At 38.4% G+C, this 20,971-nt stretch overlaps 1 protein-coding gene across 3 annotated transcripts in view; it reads right to left on the bottom strand.

The window, feature by feature from the left end:
• PREX2 (phosphatidylinositol-3,4,5-trisphosphate dependent Rac exchange factor 2) overlaps positions 1–20,971 on the bottom strand; it is a 332,829-nt gene that overhangs the window by 113,885 nt on the left and 197,973 nt on the right. For 2 of the 3 annotated variants that reach the window (XR_005211590.1, XM_037802580.1), the window contains exons 26-31: positions 15,292–15,471; positions 13,351–13,445; positions 11,983–12,065; positions 11,162–11,252; positions 10,366–10,494; positions 5,702–5,743 (exon numbers count right to left, since the gene is read on the bottom strand). Coding sequence is in view for 1 of the 3 variants with exons in the window: in XM_037802580.1 (XP_037658508.1) it covers positions 5,702–5,743; positions 10,366–10,494; positions 11,162–11,252; positions 11,983–12,065; positions 13,351–13,445; positions 15,292–15,471 (620 nt within the window). In the remaining 2 variants the exon portion in view is untranslated. Of the gene's footprint in view, positions 1–5,701; positions 5,744–10,365; positions 10,495–11,161; positions 11,253–11,982; positions 12,066–13,304; positions 13,446–15,291; positions 15,472–20,971 lie in introns of those variants that run through there. The other variant, XR_005211591.1, reaches the window with a different exon arrangement.

Below are 20,971 nucleotides of genomic sequence, written 5' to 3'. Positions count from 1 at the left end.
CCTCCTCAAAGAAGGAGGCCTCTGCGCCGCCCTAGGAGAAGAGTGCTGTGTATATGCCAATTCCACAGGTCTCGCCGAGGACAGCCTAAAAAAGGTCCGAGAGGGACTAGAACAACGCAAAAGAAACCGTGAAGCCACCAGCTATTGGTCCCACATCTTTACCCCCCTCCTCCCTTACCTCCTCCCTCTCCTCGGCCCCCTACTAATGATTATTCTAGCTCTCACCTTAGGACCCTGCATTATCCGCAGAATTGTCCAGCTTGTAAGGAAACAAACGGATGCTATTTTTTCCTCGTTCGTGCAAGTCCAGTACCAGCGACTCGCCACCTCTGACGCTCCCTACTCCGAGATGACAACCAACCCTCCGCGACCTCACCGCCACCGGTCAACCCGCCGACCGCGAGGCCCTTCTCGATCGCCTGAACATCACACCAACCTCGAGCTCCAGCTTCTCTGAACCTCCAACTTTAAACCCCCCACCCTCGTCCATCCCGCAAGCAGCAAGGCCCCTGTCGAGCGCCCGGGCGCCACACCAACGCCGAGCTCCAGCCTCGCTGAGCCACCGTCAACCCCTTTTCCCCTCCCCGACCTCCCCCTTCCCTCATCCCTTAGCGGACCTCTCCGGTAAGCTTCTTCCTTTAATTGGAAAAGAAGGGGGAAATGCGGGACACTGATTACGTGCTTCAACTTGGCGGGCCTGGGCTGGGGGACCGGATCCACCCCTGGGGAGGGTAGTGGGCACGGGCGACAGCGCCCTCCGCAGCCCCCCGGGCCTGGGAAAGTGAGGCCGGAGGCAGGCCCAATTTCCTCACCCAAATTACCAGTGTTAGGGGAGGCTTGCCGGAGGGAACCGCCTTTTCCCCACCCCCTTATCTTGCCCGGACACTCCCCATCACCACCAGTGCGCATACATTGTTGCCGGACACCGTTACGGGAGCAACTTTCGCCCCTTTTCAATCAACCTCCGCGCTCTCTCAGAACCAATCCAAGCCTTTAACCCCTACAGCTACCCCGCCCTCTAAACCGCCCGATATAAGCTTGTACTCTCCCCTAATAAACGCTCTCTCTCTTGGTTTCTTCACCCTAAAAGAAACGTGTCCCGCCTGTTCCTTTCTCGCCGCCCTCCATACTTTGCACGCCTCCCGCCGGGGACCTGGCCAAGTCCCCCGCCTCGCCCTCGCCTCCGGGAAAGAGCCCCCGCCGCCGGTACCCTCGGAGCAATCCTGGGAGCCTAGGATTTAGCAACCGGCCGCCACCCTCCCCCAGACGAGTCAACTGCGACCGCAACAAGCAAAAGTGTATGGACAGAAGGCTATGGTTTCATTGTGAGCTTTAGTAAAGTCACAAATGTCAATAACTTTGCCACTAGTAAAAATAATATCTCCAAATTGCTCTTAAGAAGAAATTGTCAAATTTCTTCTTTTACCTAGAGACCACTTCAGATGTTTATTCTACCCTCCGCATTTGAAACCAAATTAAGAATTCCATTCAACTTCATTACCAAATCAGAACAGATCACAATGAATATTCTCTAGACTATCCGAGATGCAAAACCTGATGATAGCTCTGACTGCCACACAAAAGTTATATTCATTCATTCAAGCAACAAACTGAGACACACAGGAATTAAACTCTGTCTTAATTACTGGCGATATGAAGATTTCCAAAATGGGGTCTGGCCATCTCTATGCTCACACTAGAGTAATGGAAGTGGATATGCGAGGTGCCGTTGGCCCACGCTGTTATTTAAATCTTAATTTTAAAATAAAAGACAATAAAAGCTTACTACTTCATGTAATGATTTTCTTCTATTGTCATCTTTCTACTCTCACTAGGAAGTAGATTACCTGGTTGTATACACTTCAAAAACTCATAAAATACACATTGTATATTAAGAGTTCTTCAAATAACTTTGTACATGCTATTATCTCAGAGAGTAACAAAGGTAGAAAACCCAGGGTGGCATAAAAAGGCCTTTAAACCCATCACCACTTTATATTTACAGCTTCCCAACACACCACTTCCCTTCATGCATCCCCCAATGAGCAACAATCTTCACAGGGTTGTTACTGGGATATAAGAAAACAATGCATCTGAAAGCAGCTAGATGGGCATCCAGTTGAGTCCTCTCTTCTTTGAGCCACACAGCTCTGGCTGCTTGGTGATCCTTGAACATCCAGTGCCCCCACAGCCCACACCTTTGCCTCTGGGTCCCCTCTGTCTGCAGGCCCTTTTCCTCCCCTCTCCACCAAGCAAACTTTAATCACCCGCTAGTGTTGACTCATTGAACTAGTGACATATTATCTTCCCTTGGGCAATTTCCCCCTCTCCCAGGAAGCACTGTAAACTTCTTCCTTTTTGCCACCATAGCCCTAGGTACATCCTCTCCACTAAAGGGCTAATTATATAGCATTGCAAGAGTTTGTCTGCATGTTTGTGTCTCCCGTGGGACAGTCAGCAAACCAAGGCCAGGGGAAATGGTGTGTAATGTGAGTTATGGCTTTAGAGGTATATAAGGTGCTTTCAACTACCCATTCCACCGATCTCAAGCCATAGGATATTAGGTCTCAGATTTGCTACCTGTAAAATGGTTTTTTTTCCTACATCTTAGATTTCATAAAGATAAATGAGATAAACACATTTAGCAGGTAGCGTTATGACTGTGACTCTTCTTTGTCTCTCTAGCATCTAGCACAATGCCTGGCAACACGAAGGTGCTCAGTTTTTGCTGAATGGAGTAGGGACAAAATGATAAATCAAGAACAAAGGTCTGCTAATCCCCTGCAAAAACATTCAGGTCTTCTCCTTTCAATCATGCGACCGTTCAAAACTTCTAAGGGTCCATCTTTTTTTTTTTTAATTCAGTTTTATTGAGATATATTCACATACCAGACAGTCATCCATGGTGTACAATCAACTGTTCACAGTTCCATCATATAGTTGTGCATTCATCACCCTAATCCATTTTTGAACATTTTCCTTATATCAGAAAGACTCAGAATAAGAATAAAAAATAAAAATAAAAAAGAACTCCCAAATCATCCCCCCATCCCATTTTATCTTTCATTTAGTTTTTTTTTCCCATTTTTCTACTCATTCATCCATACAATGCATAAAGGGAGTGCCATCCACAAGGTTTTCACAATCACACCATCAAAAGGGTCCACCTTTTACCAAAACTATTCTCATTTCTCATTTTTATCAGTAAGAACGACAGAAAGAGTCACAACAGGTGCTTCCAGCTTCTGATACAAAAGAAGAAATGCATCTATTTTGGTTTCCTCTCTCTCTCTCTCTCTCTCTCTCTCTCTCTCTCTGTGTGTGTGTGTGTGTGTGTGTGTGCCAGCTTACTTATTATTTTTGCAGAGTAGGAATTTTCTTGTAGTGGAAACATATTCAAAACAAATGCTTTCTGTACCCATCAAAGTCTTCAGTTTCAATTGAGTATTTAAGCATCTACTTAAACTCACATTCTACAAACATGTTTTAAAACATTAACACTTCATTTGGTTCAGCTGTTTACAAAGTTCAAGTTCCATAGTTAGCTAGCTGGTACAAAAAAGAATGAGACGGTTGCAGGACTACAAGTAATTCCAACCATTATTTTAACATGGAGAATGCAAGGAAAAGGAAAAAAAAAAACAATAAGTAAATAAAAAGTGGAGATCAGAGAAAGATCAAAACACAAGGGGATTAAGAATAATTCTCAACAGACATGGTCAAAAGATTTCAAGTGAACCACTATAGTTTCACACTCAGCAACTTGGAGTAATATGGCTACTGCTTTGTTACCATCCTATATATAAAAGGGAAAAAAATGAATAAGTCAAGTGTGAAGAAGAATTATGAGAGGAATGGAAAAATAGAACTGACATCAAAATAACACTGGAAGTTCCTGGACTAACTTTGGAAGAACTGCATTTAAGTTTCAAACCTGCCACTTAACTGTCTATATCAGACACTCAAACATATTTGTTGAATGAATACCATACACAGGTTATTAAGTCTCCCTGAACTTGAATTTCTTCACCTTTAAAACTGAGAAAACAATTATTCTCACAGAATTGTTGTAAGGACTCAGTGAGACTCTTGAAAATGAGGTCCATGAGGTGCTTTATAGTAAAGCTCAGAAAAAGTAATTATTATTACGTAAACAACAAGGGAAAAACTGTTTAATTAAGGCAAAAACCAGTAAGCCCTCTTGGTTAACATGGCTCATTCACTCATTCACAACTTGAATTTTCCAAGTACAGCTGATTGTAAAAATCGCCACAAATTCTTCCCTCCCTGTATCCACACCCTTATAATATGATTTTGAGGCTCCTCCCATCAGACACAGAGTCCATTTCTCCTTCCTCGGAATCTGAGCTGGCCTGTGACACTGTGGCCAACGGAGGCGGGCGAGCTCCTGTACACTCCCCACTGTCTTCTAGGAACCCTGCCCAGCCGCCACGTGAACAAGACCACAGCCTCCCGGATGATGAGGGACACGTGGCCCAGGCACCCCTACCACCCCTGCTGACAGTCAGCCAACTGCTGCATTGGTGAGCAGGCCACCCTAGAGCACCAGTGTCCAACCCCACCTCCCGTCCTCAGACGCACAAGCAAAGCAAACCAATATCCACAAAATCTGGCACAGATCAGCAGAACAGCCACTAGACTTGTGAACAATAAATGGCTATTGTTTTAAGCCACAAAGTTTCTGTTTGACACAATGAAAGCTAACTGGTATAACAGGTAACCGTGCAACATTGTATGCTGCATGTTGAGAGCCTGTGATTGTATTTTTAACTGCAAATTTCTGTATTTTCAGGCACAAATTTCTACTAAAATGTAGAGTTAATGTAATTGTGTGTGTGTTTATGTTTTGTGAGAATTTTTTTTATCCCCCTTGGAAAGAGATTAAAATAATAAAAAAAGTCAATTGACATAGCTGTATATCTCTATATCCAGAGAAAGTGATACAGTAAGCTAACATTAACATTAAACTGTTCACTGAAATCGAATGGTAATTATTTGAGTTTCCCCAACTTTTAGAATTAATATACTTCTAAATGCATTTTGAATAAAAACATTGCTGAACTACTTCATAGATCTTTCCTTTTACATCCATATCTTCCTTTCATCTATTCTTGCAACAAATATTTGTTGAACATCTATGAACCAGTTGCTATTTTAGGCATTTGTTAATGATCAAAATAGATACAGTCCCTGTCTTCATGAAGCAAATGGGCTATTATCTGTAATTTAGTTTAATCTTCCTCAGCATCATTTTTCATTACCAATATTTCTTGAGCTCCCACTATGTGCACGAAGTGTTTTAATATGATTAAGATATAGTGTTCATATACATATATCTATATATATACATCATTTTTTATAAATGCAACTGGGACATAGATTCACTATAAATACCATTTGCACCATTAACTTTACCTTTCAGCTATCTTTCTCCTTTTTAGTTACATCTGCCTAAATATATATTCATATATGTTTTCAAGTTTTTACCCATAACCAAGGAAACTATATGTTCTTGTGTTTTTATTAAAACTATGTAAGTACTTAAAAATCTTTTCAAGCCTTTAAAGAAGGCAAAGATCATATTTACATCTCTCTTCATAAACTGTCAAAGGCCTTTTCCCAAGGTCATGGGCCACATGGTAAAAAAATTATCAAATGATAAAAATAATGCAAAATGTACCTGAATATTCAAGAAGAGCCAGGAGTATTCTACACTTTACCTCTGCAGAGAAAAGAACATATCAGTTACTTGTTCAATCCTTTACTGGCATCAAAACAAAATTGTAACTCTGTAGTGAAAATCAGTACCATCTTATATTAGACAATGAAAATTCCTTTCACTTAAGAAGCTACTCTTGCCTATGGGCCTATAGAAATTCAATCCATTGTGCAAGATCCTAAAATATCTTCCAGCTCTGAGTCATGTGAGTCTGTGAAGTGCCATTCAGCTCTTGCCCTGTTCTAAATCATCCCCAACTGCTTGAGCCTGTGTGGTGGTCATTAAACTTCTACAGCTTTTATGGTCTATACCAATACATTTCAACCAATCTTTTTGCCACTGTTATTTAACTTTTAAAAAAAAATGTTTACATTTTCCTTTCCCATTTAGAGATCTGCCCTGGAGAACAGAGAAATCCTAAACAGTTCCAAATACTCCTCTCCCCACCCCATCTCAGCACAGAGCTAGTCACAGCAGATGTTGGAGGAATGCGTACCAACCTCATACCTACCTGTATGTGTCCAATAAGCTATGTGTCTGTTTGCTTCTGATGGGTAGTTTACTTTCAATAGATAAATACAAAAACTTACAGAGTCCCTTCTAAGTGCCCAAGATTAAGGGAAATAAAAAAAGGTTATGTTGCATCCTGTTGTAGACAGGTTCACAATCAAGTCAGATTCTTAACTGGTAAGAAATGCAGGAAATCCCGAAAGGGAATTAAAGTTTACAAGCAAGACTGAAAGAAATAAAGGATTTCAGAGACAGGAAAGTACACTGGACTAAGAGTCACAAGCTCTGTCAGTTATTTTCTAGGTTTGTGGTGTTTAGCACAATGCTAAACTACTCTGAGCCTCAACTTGCTCATCCTTTTAAAAGCTGGTGATAACACTCTATCTTACCTATCTTACAGGCTTGGGGGGTTGGGGGGGGAGATGGAAATGTACATTAAAAGCCTTGAAACACTGTTTAAAGTGTTATATACATGTGAAGCTATGCTATTATTGTAATCTGGATCTAGCCTAAGCTGGTATAGAATTCTAAGTGCATCTAGAAGAAAAAAAAATTAGATTGTCAGAGGTGCATATTTCTGAGGTGCATATTCTGAGAGTGGAAAATAATGATAACAAAGGAATATAGTAGGGAACGAACACTAAATATCCAATAATCTAGGGCAGAGAGTTTTTATTACGTCTGTATGAGACTGAGATAGGGATACAATTGGAAAACCTCTGAGAAATAGCCTCTTCTATCAGAGTGCAGAGTTTAGGCTTCTCTAGCAGAGAACTGCTATACAGCTCTGGGGCAGGTTACTGAAATTACGAACATGATATTTTAGGAAGATGAATCCAGTAAAGGTATCTATGAATCAGGAAAGATGGAGACAGGGAGATTAGCCAGAAAACCACTTCACTTACTGATGTAAAAAGAAAAAGTGAAAACTTCATGAGACTTTTAATAAAAAGAAGTTCTTTTAAATATTGGGACAAAAGCAGAGAAAAAAATGAAAACAGGAAGTCACATCTAAAGAACAATAAGGTTGCTTAAAAAATGGGATATTTTGAAAGGAGTGAGATTTTTGTAGGAAGCAAAGAGTTGAAAATGAGTTCACTAATAGACACTGGAATTTAAGGCAAGCTAATCAAGTAAAACTATACTTCAGCCTTTTGATAAATGAGACTATAACTTAGCTGAGAGATTAGGCAAGAGATAATTTTAGCAACACCACACAATGAATCTCTCCCCAAGTAATCCACTATCTGCTCTGCTCTGCTCTACCATGAGTTTAGCTATAGCTGTATTAGTATACAATGATCTAATTTAACAAGGCTTCCCAAGCAAAGCTCATAGAATAAGATATTTTGCAATAAGAGACTAGGGAATAGCAGGCCCAAGAGCTGCCCAGCTACAAGATCTAAGAGAAAAGCTATCTGTTGCCTTCTCTAAGAGCCCACAGGCCAACAACTGCAGTTGTAGACAGTGGTTGCTACTTGTAACTTGCTAGTGCAGATACGGGATGCTCTGTTGGAAAATTTATGTGCTGCTATAGAACTCCCAATCACAGAACTTTAGTAGCTTATTTATTTGCTCTTAGACAAGTAAACTCTTTCAGAAATAACTGAATATTGTGATATGGTTTCTTCTTGGAAGTACTTTAATTTTACATTAATCTAAAATTATGCAAACCATGTAATTCTGATGAGGTGGCATATGTTAAATTTCCAGCCAAGGTCTAACCTTCCATTAAATCATTCCTTACATAAAGGCAATTTGAGAAGTAGAATAAAAATTACTTTAATTGAACAGAATAATTTGAGCTTAACTGGTAAGGTTATGTAAGACAACCTTCATGTTATTTATAACAAAATTGACTTTAAAAATCCCAAACCTGCTACTTTCATCCCATATGAAAGATCAGACACCACACAGATAATCAGAAAATGGCAGCTTGCCCTCTCTCTTGAAATTCCACTGGGTGAACCAGTGATGGCAGATAAATCATTTTTTTAAAGATCCCTGTAACATGTTGACAATCACAGCTCTTTTCCAAAGACTACATCTCACTAAAACTTGCAACTGGTGATACAACTTAAATTCTGCAAAGAGCCTTCCTACACCATCAACACAACCAACTGCATTCAACCAACTGTTGAGGTCTATGACCCAAAGTGGCACCCATATACACAAAATATATCAATCATCAATCAATCAAAATGTATATATTGTAGTCATTATTACTGGCAGCCTATTGAGAAATGATGTGCAAAGCATCTAAAAGCAGAAATTGAGATGAAAATAGAAGATTCTTAAAAAAAGGATACCTTTATAAAAAAATTAAGAATTTAATCCTGTATGAATTGACATATTAAAGATTAAACTTCAAAACTCATAAAAAGGTTATTCCTTCTATTTTGCTTTTACTCTAACAATGAACATACCATAAAAAGAAAATCTCAAAGGTGATGGAAACAACTGCATTTAACTTTATGAATTATAACTTCAGGGAGTGTTATGATACTGCCGCCTCCTCAGTGGAACGTATGCCTTGCACTCAGTGAAATATATGCCTAAATGCCTTCAACTTAACTATCTCTTCAAAATGTATTTATCATTTTTACTTTTTATTATTTTGGTGGTTTTAAATTGAATCTTTTCCCTAAATGTGATGTTACAATGTGTCATGGGTAATCATTATATTTAGCTATATGATGAAAGTCCAGTCAAGAGCTCCCACTGCAATAACAAAAGATTTCATCACACAATAGAGTTGCTCTGATTTATGTGAAGTGCCCTATATCTCTGCAAATTACCTCTCCACCGATCTCCAAACAATATCTAAGCTGTTATATTTGAGCACATTTCTATGCAAATGACTTAGTAATCAGAGAACTTTTAAACCATCTTCCTAAGTTAATAAATGAGGAAACAGGAGTTAAGTGACAAGATCAGACCCCATCAGGTACAAGAAAATGTCTTTTGTTGGGTGAACAATATGCAACTTCAGAGACGGTCTTTAAAGAGCCATTAATAGGCTCTAACCGAATGTTCAACTGCACACACAAAATGGATGAAACCTCTAATTCACCTTTAAAAAAAATGGTGCTTACTGGAGTTTTGCTGCAATTCTACTGAATCCTATTTACCGCATCCAACTTACATATAAATGACTGAAGAATAAAAATGCAAACATAGGATTAACATTATTGTTGTATGGGCTTCTCAGTCTTAGCTCTATGAATATCTTAGGCTGGATAATTCTGTTCTGTGCATTGTAGAATGTTTAGCAGCATCCCTGGTCTCTATCCACTAGATGCCAGTAGCATACCCCCCCAAGTGTGACAACCAAAAATGTCTCTAGACATTGCCAACCGCTGGTTGAAAACCACTTGTCTAATCACTGGAGAAAAAATTGCCAAATTAGACAGATTTTAAATTAGACAAATCTTTCATTTCATCAAAATGAAATGAAAAATTTGTCTTATTTTTCATCAAAATCATCTTGGAAACCCAGAATTCTCTACTTATTAACTTTGACCCTACACAACATGCAATCTGACTCAATGCAATTGTCTAGAAGTTTTGTATCTCTAATTACAAGCTTTACCAATTAGAGGATGTTGAATAAATGATGTCATGTTAGTTAGTAACAATGTACTTAGAAAAATACTTCTAAAAAGAAACTTAAAATTGAATGATGCAACCTACATAATTATTTTGATCCTCATATAGATACACAGTTTATTTTTTATATTTTCCATGAAATTTGGCTTCATGTCTTTTGTGAATCTTCTAGACTTTTTCTCTGATATGGTTTCACTTTGTAAAATACTAAACTCTTATTAAACTCTCTCCACATTCTATTTATCTTCATAAGTATCACCCCTTATTTTTCTCACTAAGAATATGCATTATGATAAAGTCTACATTGTTTAGATCCTTGAGGCACAAGGTTCTGCAATCTTATTCCTTCTTTCTCTCTTCTTTCACACTTTTCAAGACTTCTATTTTCCTCATGACCTGAAACACTGTAAAAAGGCAATCAAAGTGTTACCATGTTCTTGGTTTTAGTGACGTTTTGAAATTATCACTAATATCATGCAAAATTCTTCTTTGGTTTCTATCCTGACCTTCAACTAATTTTCTGATGTTCTGGGCAAGATTCCGGACACTGCTGGGAAGATTCCAAGGATCCTGCTTGATGTGAAGCCTTAACCTTTTTGGACAGCTCAGCTTAGGTTCCATTTCCTGCTGAAATTCTAAACAAACACAGAAAATCTCTTGTAAGTCCCATGCATTTACAAAACAGTTAACAAGCCCATGGGCTTCAGAATCTTATTTCTTTTATCACTGTCTTCCTAGAATATTATCACGATGGTAATTTCTTTAAAGCATAGGAAAAAATTAGCAAACTCCAAAAAGTCAAGCCTTAATGTTATTTTATTGCAAATGTTATTTTAATGCAAAATATTGTTAATCTATTGCAAAAGAAACAAATTTAGATGAAAATTCTTTCTACTTTCAATAACCTAAGCCAGATGTCATAAAAACGCAGCTCTCTATCCTGTTCTGTTTGCTAACACCATTCCCCAATCCCCTTTCCCTGGCCCCTGGGACATAACCTAGAAGGTATCATTATGCTTCGTTTCAGCAAAAGCAACTTAACACTTAGGTCTCCTCATTTAACTCATTTCTGTTCAGTCTGACCCCCAAAAGCATTAAACAATTTAAACTTTCTAGGAAATCTATGAGGTCCTATACTGATTTTTTAATATATTCAAAAAGATCAAAATAGAAGTAATAAACAGTGACTATGAAACATGAGCAACACAAATTTTCCATTTTATACTAGGATTGTACTTCATGATTATATACTCTGCCATCTTTTGTTTCTAATGCTTCTAACAGTTACTTTTAAAATCTTACCTGGTAATCCTCGACCTGGTGTGAGGTACTTGGTTTGCTCAAAGGCCCTCACTACAGCTTTCCCCTTCAGGAGATTGGTGATTGAATCCACCTGTCAACAGCAGAGATGGCTAAGAGTTATATACCTCTCATAACACAACATAAATGGTTCAGAGTAAATCTTGTAAGACAGGTTTTTTTCTTAAAGTAACAATTACTTTTGAAACCCTATGATACTTATGAAATAAGTTTTTAAATAAGGGTTGTAATAAACCCATAGGATGATATTCGCATTATGTCTTACTATCCTATCCATATACTATTACAAAATAGGTATTCACATCATTAAAGAAATTAAAAGGTCTGCAGTTAGTCAAACAAACAAAACAAAACAAAATAGAAGATACGAAATCCTTTCCAAAGTGGTAAAAAGCTTCTACACTATGAATTGTGGTCATGAATATTTTCTTTTTAAATGTAAAATACCAACATGAGCACAAACATAGTCTTGTGTGTTTTGAAATTAGGAATAAAGCTGGCAAGAAAGATCTTATGAGATTCGGAAAGCCCACAAATAAACAAATTAAAAAAAGATAACTCCTATCTGTAAACTCTTTATAATTTTCCAAGGACTGTAAAATACTTGATAGTCACAACAATCCTTTGGCTTTGCTGGAGAAGGAATCTTCATTCCGATCATGAATTGCAGAAAGTGAAAGAAAAGAGGTGGAGGGACTGAGGCCTTTCCATCCCAAGTCCAAGCTTCTTTTACTACACCTGGAAGAAGTATTGCTGATAGTTTAGTCTGTGGAAAAAGGAAAGCCCCACTGCCCTTATCATACCTGGCTGAAAAGATGCTCAAGACAGCTGTGTATCTTGTCCTGTTTATCATGAGAAATGCGAACACTCAGGGGAAGTTCATCACCTAGATGGTGAAAACCACACAAAAAATTCATCTTACATTATTTAACATCCCAAAGTATTTTAATATAAAATAACACCAAAAAGTAATTCAACATGAGCTCTTATTCCATACATTTGTTCTCATTTTCAGCAAAAAAATTCCAAAACATCTAACAGCTAGTAGGAAGTCAGATTACTGTTCCTCCTGAAACTGAGGTGTAAGCAGGCACTGCTGCTCGTGGAGAGAACACTGTGCTATCACGTCTGAGTCTTCTGAACACTATATTTTTCTGATGGTTGAATAGCTGAAATAAGGTGCATATTTGAAACTTAAGATTCGTTCTAATCGGATAAGAAGTTTGGGGCCTGGTATACACAAAATAAGATATTTATAATAAGCAGTGTTTTCCTCATCATCCATTTCCCATCACTTATCTGTAAGGCTAGTCCTCAGTTTCCAAACCCAACCCATCTCCCTGCCCCAATCACCAATACCTAATCCTTTTAGTGTAACTTCTTTCCTGTGCACCTACTCCTTCAGTGCACCAGAGTCAGATCATACCATATATCAAGATAAAAAGTAGCTTGTTCCAAATAAAGCTTCAGTGGCTGAGAGATTTCAAATGGAGTTGAGAGGTCACTCTGGAGGACGTTCTTATGCACTATATAGATAACCCTTTTTAGGTTTTAATGTATTGGAATAGCTAGAAGTAAATACCTGAAACAACCAAACTCCAACCCAGGAGCCTTGACTCTTGAAGATGATTGTATAACAATGTAGATTACAAGGGGTGACAGTGTGATTGTGAAAACCTTGTGGATCACACTCCCTTTATCCAGTGTATGGATGGACGAGTAGAAAAATGGGGACAAAAAACTGAATGAAGAATAGGGTGGGTTGGGGGGATGATTTGGGTGTTTTTTATTTTTACTTTTTATTCTTATTCTGATTCTTTCTGGTGTAAGGAAAATGTTCAAACATAGATTGGGGTGACGGATGCACAACTACATGATGGAACTGTGAACAGTTGATTGTAGTCCATGGATGATTGTATGGCATGTGAATATATCTCAATAAAACTGAATTAAAAAAAAAAGTAGTTTCTTTCAGCTCTTTTAAATTCACTCTCTTCATAATGGGATGGGAAAACTGACTGTCAAGCCCAGAGAACTGAAATAAAATATGTGTTTGTGGCCACCCAGAATGACTGATGAAAGGCAACAGTGCATATGGATCAAGCAAAGGAATCTAGGGTCTCGCCAACAGAACCAGGATAAAAAAGCGTACAGTCCTCTGCCCAGCGCACCTGAGTCCATCTCATCGCTGTGGAAATAGGAGCTGCACTGGCTGCTGCAAACACTGGTGAAGGAGGCAACGGAGTTCCGGTTGCTGTTGCAGTCACTGCCAAGAGCGGGTCAAAGGTTACTCTAAGGGCCCCGGCCAGAGTGTCCCTGTGATTTCTTATTACAGGAACTACTAGGCCACAGTTATAAACAAACATTAAATAAACAAACATTATTTATTAATGGCTTACAAATAATTATGAAAGATAACCTTTTTCAACTAACAGCATCTTTTACTCTTTAATATATTTCAAATACAATCACATTTGAAATTTTCTTATATTGTGTAATCTAATTTTGAAAGATTTTTTAAAAATGCATTGTTAAATAGGAGTTAAACTGAACCTACGATCTTCACAATCTACTTAGATAGCATATTCCAGTGGTTAGATAATTTGCTAAGAGAGGTAAAAGGAATCTTGTCTCATGATGTCCTCCTTTCAACCCTTTCTGGTAACTTTATAAACTTATCTCTTATACGCTCAGCTCCCTGATTAGATCAGCATCTTCACCTCAGAGCCCAGCACAGGACGTTGAACCAAGTAAGTGGTCAGCAGCAGTGAAAACGGTAGGAAGAACATTTAAAGTTTGTGTAAGGATATGGACATACTAAAGATTTCAAAAATAGTGTGGGAGATAATTTTTTCCTTTCAGGATGAGTATAAAGGACTTATTTAACTTTAGATTTACATTTAAAACTTCTATTGTAACCTAAAGAGAAATTGTGAGGGTAATTTTAATTATTTGAAAACAAGAATCTAGAATAAGAAACTATTTTTAGACACATAATTTCCCACTAGAAAGAAAATCACAGATTCCTATTAAAGGAGCATACTGGTGTCCTTAGAAGCTGAAAGTAAATGACATTGTGAAAGTTGTTTATCTGTGTTATACATTATTAAGTCCTTGGTAACAATCAACTTTTATTTATTTGATAAAACCCTTTTCACATAGAAATGGGATAGGAGAGTGGTTAAGAGATAAACTTGGAAGCCAGACCACCTGGTTTCATAGGCAAATTTGAAACCCCGTAGGCCTCAGTTTCTTGATATGCAAATAGACTTACTGTCAGAACCTGCCACATTGGGTTATAATGGGGTTATGTGAAATCATCCTGTTTGCCTGTCAGTTGGTAAAAATATGCTTTTAATGATTGTTATTAGTTTGTGCCTTATTTAATATTTACTCAAGATCTTTTCATTATAGAACATCGTAGGATATACAAGAGAGAACACGCTTTTGCCTTCAATTAATGTAAATGTTAAGGGAGATGTTGAAGCTGCACATACAGCACACAGGGCAGGTTACAACGTCCTCAATGGGGCTTCGGGGGATGCAAAGATTCAAGGGAAAAAGAACACTTTCAATTAAGGAATGTCATTGAAAGAGCTGTCTGTCATTGAGAGCCTAGTAAGAAGATGACAAGAGTTTGGAGGGGAGGCATCCCAAGAGAAGGAAAAAACCATTAAGTCAGTCATGGAGATGGGCAAAGGAAATTAGCCCACTTGGTTTGGAAAATAGAATATAAGGAGAAAGGAAAGAAACAGGGCTAAAGAACTATTCACTACCCAATAATCCAATGATCAGAAAGAGATATTTGAAAAAAAGTTAATACAGGCACAACTTGCTTATCTGCTATAAACATTACCCAATCCATTCACAGAACAAGAAGTCTCACAAATTAGGTTCACACAGCTGGAGAAAAAAGTGTTTTTTTCCAAATTATTTAGATTGTAAAAGGGAAGAATTTGAAGATACGCTGTCTTGTGATACTTGCCAGTGGTTGGTTATAGAGCATAATAAACACAAACAACAATTAAAGAAAAATGTAAAGACCATCATGGAAAATACAGGATCACACTGGACTTTGTGGACGAAATGAGTTTAAGAAATTGATGAATTACCTGTAAGAGTCTCTGTTGCTGATGGTGTCATGACCTGAATCTTCCTGTTCATCTCCTGCTACATTAAAGCAGACTCTTTTGCTGTTTCTTTCTCCCTTCTCATTGTCACTGTCTGTTGGTATTATGGACTCTGATGTCTTACGTTCTAATTTAGGAGAATACGTTATTGAAGACAGAAGGCTGCAATGTGATAATTTAAAAAAAAATCAGTACACTTTATCAAGCTGACTGCTACAGCTTATAGATATTTCTAGAGTGCTTCTGTTTCATAGCAAATAAATACTGCATAAAAACCAGGGCATACAAAGTTCCTACCTTCTCTTTTCAGAATAAGTAACAGAAAAAGCCCACAATTTAGACCAGAACACTGCACTGAAATCCTGGTTCTGCTACTTACCAGCATTGTTATCATAGTGAAACTCTGAGAGATTCTTTTTTTTTTTTTTAATTACATTCAGTTTTATTGAAATACATTCACACACCATACAATCATCCATGGTATACAATCCACTGTCCACAATATGATAACATAGTTATGCGTTCATCACCACAATCTACCTCTGAACATTTTCCTTACATCAGAAAGAACCAGAACAAGAATAAAAAACAAAAGTGAAAAAAGAACACCCAAATCATCCCCTCCATCCCACCCCATTTGTCCTTTAGTTTTTATCCCCATTCCTCCACTCATCCATACACTAGATAAAGGGTGTGTGATCCACAAGGTCTTCACAATCACACTGTCACCCCTTGTAATCTACATTATTATATAATTGCCTTCAGGAGTCCAGACTGCTGGGTTGGAGTCTGGTAGTTTCAGGTATTTACTTCTAGCTATTCCAATACATTAAAGCCTAAGAGGTGTTATCTATATAGTGCATAAGAATGTCCACCAGAGTGACCTCTCGACTCCACTTGAAATCTCTCAGCCACTGAAACTATTTCGTCTCATTTTGCATCCCCCTTTTGGTCAAGAAGATACTGAGAGATTCTTTTTCACATCTTTCGAATAGGAATAACAATAATAAATACCCCACGTGATTTCTGTGGGAATGAAATGAGAACAACATATTCCTGGGACCTAACAGGTGGCATTTTCCAACCCCAGCCATCACTCCCACATGGACATATCTGGCAACTTTGAAGTGCCACACAGACATGAAACGCAAGCACTACAAGTATGTTAGTGTCCTCACTGGCTTACCGTCAGGCATTATAAACCTACCTACCCATCTTCCCCTGCCGCGTGTCTCTCTTGGCCTTTCTCTATTTGACATATTCTCAATCCCAGACAAATAGGAGTACCGGCCTTGGTGACTGTAAGACTCTAAGCGGAGTCACACTCCATGTGAGGACAGGAAGAAGGGGGTACTCCAGGTTCCTCCCCAGTCCAGCCAGGAAGAAATGTTACGAATCTGTCTGAACGAAGGGATTCCCCACTTTACTCAATCCTAAAAAGCCATATTTACTCTGAATAGGTCTAAACCTTGATGATGGTTTAGAGCAGCTACTGATTCTGCCACACTAGACTCGATGACCATGATGTAAAATGTTTGTTAGAACTCAAATTCATGCAAAAATGGAATTGGTCTTTGCTATCAAACAGCATACTATAAAACTCACAGATTGAACTAACCATACAATCAAAGGGGCCACATATAGCTTCTCAATCCAACAATCATCTTCTCATTTACTAAATACCTACGACATTTTGGCGGATCAATAGTACATATCTTGATACTCATTTTTCCACAGCAATTTAATGTTTGTTTTGTTATTTCAAGACTACAAAAATATCTTATTCCTTTTATACATGTCCTGTTACGTCAAACCCAATGCTGTACATTAAGTAAATACTTGTTTATCAATTAATTTCACTAATTAATCAATCAAATTTATTACATCATGCTGTTCTTGATGCTGTTGATACAGCAGTTTACAAAATACACAAAAGACCTGCCCTCTAAGAGTTTAAATTCTTATAGGGGGAGACAGAGAATAAACAAGTAAACTGTAGAGTATATCAGATGGCAACAAATACTAAGGAGAAAAACGAGGGAAGGAAGAAAAGATGGAAGGAAAGGAGGGAGAAAGGGAGGGAGGAAGGAAGGAAGGGGCTGCAATTTCAGACAGTGCAATCAGAGATGACACTTGAATAAAATTTTGGCATTATTATAGAGTGTTGGACACCAGTGAGAATTAGAAGATCTGTGTTATATTGCTCAAGGTCCTGTGAGCGCTGTCAGTAACGGATAGCCGTGCACTATTTTAAACACAGTTTTTATATTTGGAGAGATACTTTTAAGTCTCATAAGACAGATTGGGTATTTATTCATTTCCTCCACACAAAAGATTAAAACATTAGACTAACTCCAATTACCCAAGCTCCATGCTGCACAGATGGATGAACTCTGAATATGAAAGAGGAAAGATGTGCAGGAGTCCTCATTTTGCAAGAAGCCCTCTGTGCATTAGGTATCTTCTAAATTAGAAGTCACGGGGCTAAACATAAACATGTTTTCAAAGTTACATGAATTGTATTCACATATTTGTTTTTCATTTTAACAGCTGCAATCATGTCTGCACTAACCTTGTGGGAACAAGTGTTAGGCTAACAAACACCTGACAGAAAAACAGTAATGTTGCCACCATGGTTATGTATAAAATTTCTAGATTCTGAAAAGCAACTATAAGGTATCAAATTATAGTATTTTATTTGTGCATGCAGAAATATTTCCTTTAATTTTGCTCATATGCAATATCAAGTTACCTACCAAAGGTCTATTAATTCTGGATTAAAATCCATTCTAGATCAATCTCCTCCTAATGACCTTGATCAATAAAGATCTTGTACACAGTATATTATATCTGCTCGTGTGTTTTTCTACTAGGTCGAGATTCAAATGTCATCATCATAGCTAACATTTATTGAACTCTTATGCCAGTCAAAAAGCTAAGTACTTAATACGTATTAATCTACTTAATCCTTAAAACCACCTTATAGAGTAGTTAATATTACCATCCCTCTTTTAAAGAAAGGATGCTTGAGAACAGTGTACATATGTACATATCCAGCAAGTTATGTAAAACCCACTCCCTGGGTGTAGAACTTCCCCACTCTAGAGGGAGTATGGCCATCACTAACGCTGTCTACCAACATCCCAGCTCTCTTGGGACCATGACTGGGTGGTGCTTCCCTACCTCTGTGAGGAGAGGTATGGCTGGTGTGACTTGCTTTAATCAACACTATCTGAGTGGATATGACATAGCTCACTTATAGGTAAAGACCTGCAAGTAATGCGCCATATGCCCTTGTGATGCTGTGACATTCAAGTAGCAGGCTCATGGCAGATCCATGGAGACAGTGATACTGGAAGGGTCCACAGGCTTTGCTGATAAGCTAACTGTTTACTACTGGTCTGGGGCAGTCCAGCCGATGGGGCTCAAGATGGACATGAAGAGTGAGCAAGAAGGAAAGCTCTGCTGTTTTAAGTCTGGGAGACATCAGAGTTTTTGTGAAAATAACAATGAAGTGGGGGAAAGAGTTGCTCTGAGGAAAACGAGAAATCTAGAGAATGATGACATGAGTGACTAGAGCAAGAGTGTCTACTTTATATCTGGGGACAAGGGACAGTCCATCCATGGATCCCACCATAGCAATGTATTCGATTTTATTTTCATTGCAATTGATACCATTAAATAGATTTAAGCAAGGGACTAACATGGTCTATTTTACCTTTAAAGATCCTACTGGAAGTTGCTGAATGGAATGTATCAGAGAGAGGTCCAGCTAGAAAATGCCTACAGTAACACTAGTGAGGGATGATGGTGACTGTGCCAGTTTGAATGTATTATGTCCCCCAAACATCTTTGATGTAATCTTGTGTGGGCAGACATTATCAGTGTTGATTAGATTTCTTTGAGTGTTTCTTTGGAGATGTATCTCACCCAGCTGTGGGTGATGACTCTGATTAGATATTTCCATGGAGGTGTGGCCCCACCCATTCAGGGTGGGCCTTGATCAGTGGAGCCATATAAATGAGCTGACTCAAAGAGAAGGAACTCAGTGCAGCTGTGAGTGATGTTTTGAAGACGAGATACAGACAAGAGGGACACTTTGAAGAAAGCACAAGAGCTGCAGATAAGAGACAGTTTGAAGATGACTATTGAAAGCAGACTCTTGCTCTGGAGAAGCTGAGAGAGGACAAACACCCCAAGAGCAACTAAGAGTGACAGTTTTGAGGAACTGCAGTCTAGAGAGGAACGTCCTGGGAGAAAGCCATTTTGAAACCAGAACTTTGAGCACACACCAGCCATGTGCCTTCCCAGCTAACAGAGGTTTTCCAGACACCATTGGCCATCCTCCAGTGAAGGTACCTGATTACTGATGTGTTACTTTGGACACTTTATGGCCTTAAGACTGACTGTGTAACTGACTAAACCCCTTTTATAAAAGTCAATCCATCTCTGGTGTTTTGCATTCCGGCAGCATTAGCAAACTAGAACAGTGACTCAGGCTAAGTGTGGGTGGTAGGAGGGGGTAGTAGGTGTGGTTATATTCTAAGATGTAATTAACAGAACATGACAAAGTATTGGAGGTGGAGGGGAAGGAAAGAGAAAAATCAATATGCTACCTACATTTTGGCTTGATGAACCAAAGAGATGGGGAATGCTTTACTGGGAAGAGGGAGACCTTGATGGGGAAGAGGTAGAAATGGATTTAAGTATGAGGAACATTAGAATTCAGTTTTGGAAATAAATTTAGTTTTGAGGTATCTATGATATATGCCAATGTTTCATAACCGAAATCACAGAGGGACTGTGAAAATGATCTAAGTCAGTGTATTTCAAAGCAGAAGTCAATGTACGATGTAACTGTGCTTGGCACATAAAAATCTGTAATAAATGCTGGTTTTGATGATGCTGGGTCCTCTTTTGTACATTTACCAGCAAAAGTTTTAGAAAACCTCAAAGATAATTCTACCACCAGCCCCAGTATTTAATCTGCAGCTCACTAAATGTCTTACAGTGCAACTTGTTTATCACTCAATCCTGGGGCATCTGCTCCCGCAAAATGAAGTCTGTTCTTCTCAAATTCCCCATCTTCACTGGCTCCCAATACTCTTCATCCATTTCTTCTTTGTGAGAATACATAAACCCTCTATTTTAAAATCCCATCACAGGTTTTGGACTATCCATGAATTCCTTTTCCCTCTGATTATTCCTAGTATGTAAGTGTCATTAACCAGAAAAAAAGCCTTTTAAAGATTAAAAGGGCTTAGCTTCCCAAAGTTACACAGCAATCTCAAAGCCTTGATTAAATTCATAATGTCACCTTATTTCACTTTACTAGACAAATTAGTCTCTAATTCCATCTTTGGATCTGAAGCTACTATGAACACAGTGGGAGGATTTAGTGAAATACCTATATGTTAAAGGAAATTGCATTACCAGGAGAAGCATTCCCCAGTGGCAGGGTAGTCAGACTTCATGGTAAGACAAGGTCAACACCATGACAGTTCACAGGAATGAATGATTTCTAGAAAGGCTAGCAATGAGATGTTATGGGGCAATTTCTCTTAAAATTTAGCAACACCTCTAAGTTCTGCTTCTCCACTCTGCAAATACATCTATGTCTGGCCAAGAGTAACTATTATATGGCGAGAAAACTGTTTGGTGA

This window comes from Choloepus didactylus, chromosome 14, assembly GCF_015220235.1.
Source record: "Choloepus didactylus isolate mChoDid1 chromosome 14, mChoDid1.pri, whole genome shotgun sequence".
NCBI lineage: Eukaryota > Metazoa > Chordata > Mammalia > Pilosa > Megalonychidae > Choloepus > Choloepus didactylus.
The sequence above is the reverse complement of the archived record's forward strand: the minus strand, read 5'-3'. Positions and strand labels throughout refer to the sequence as shown.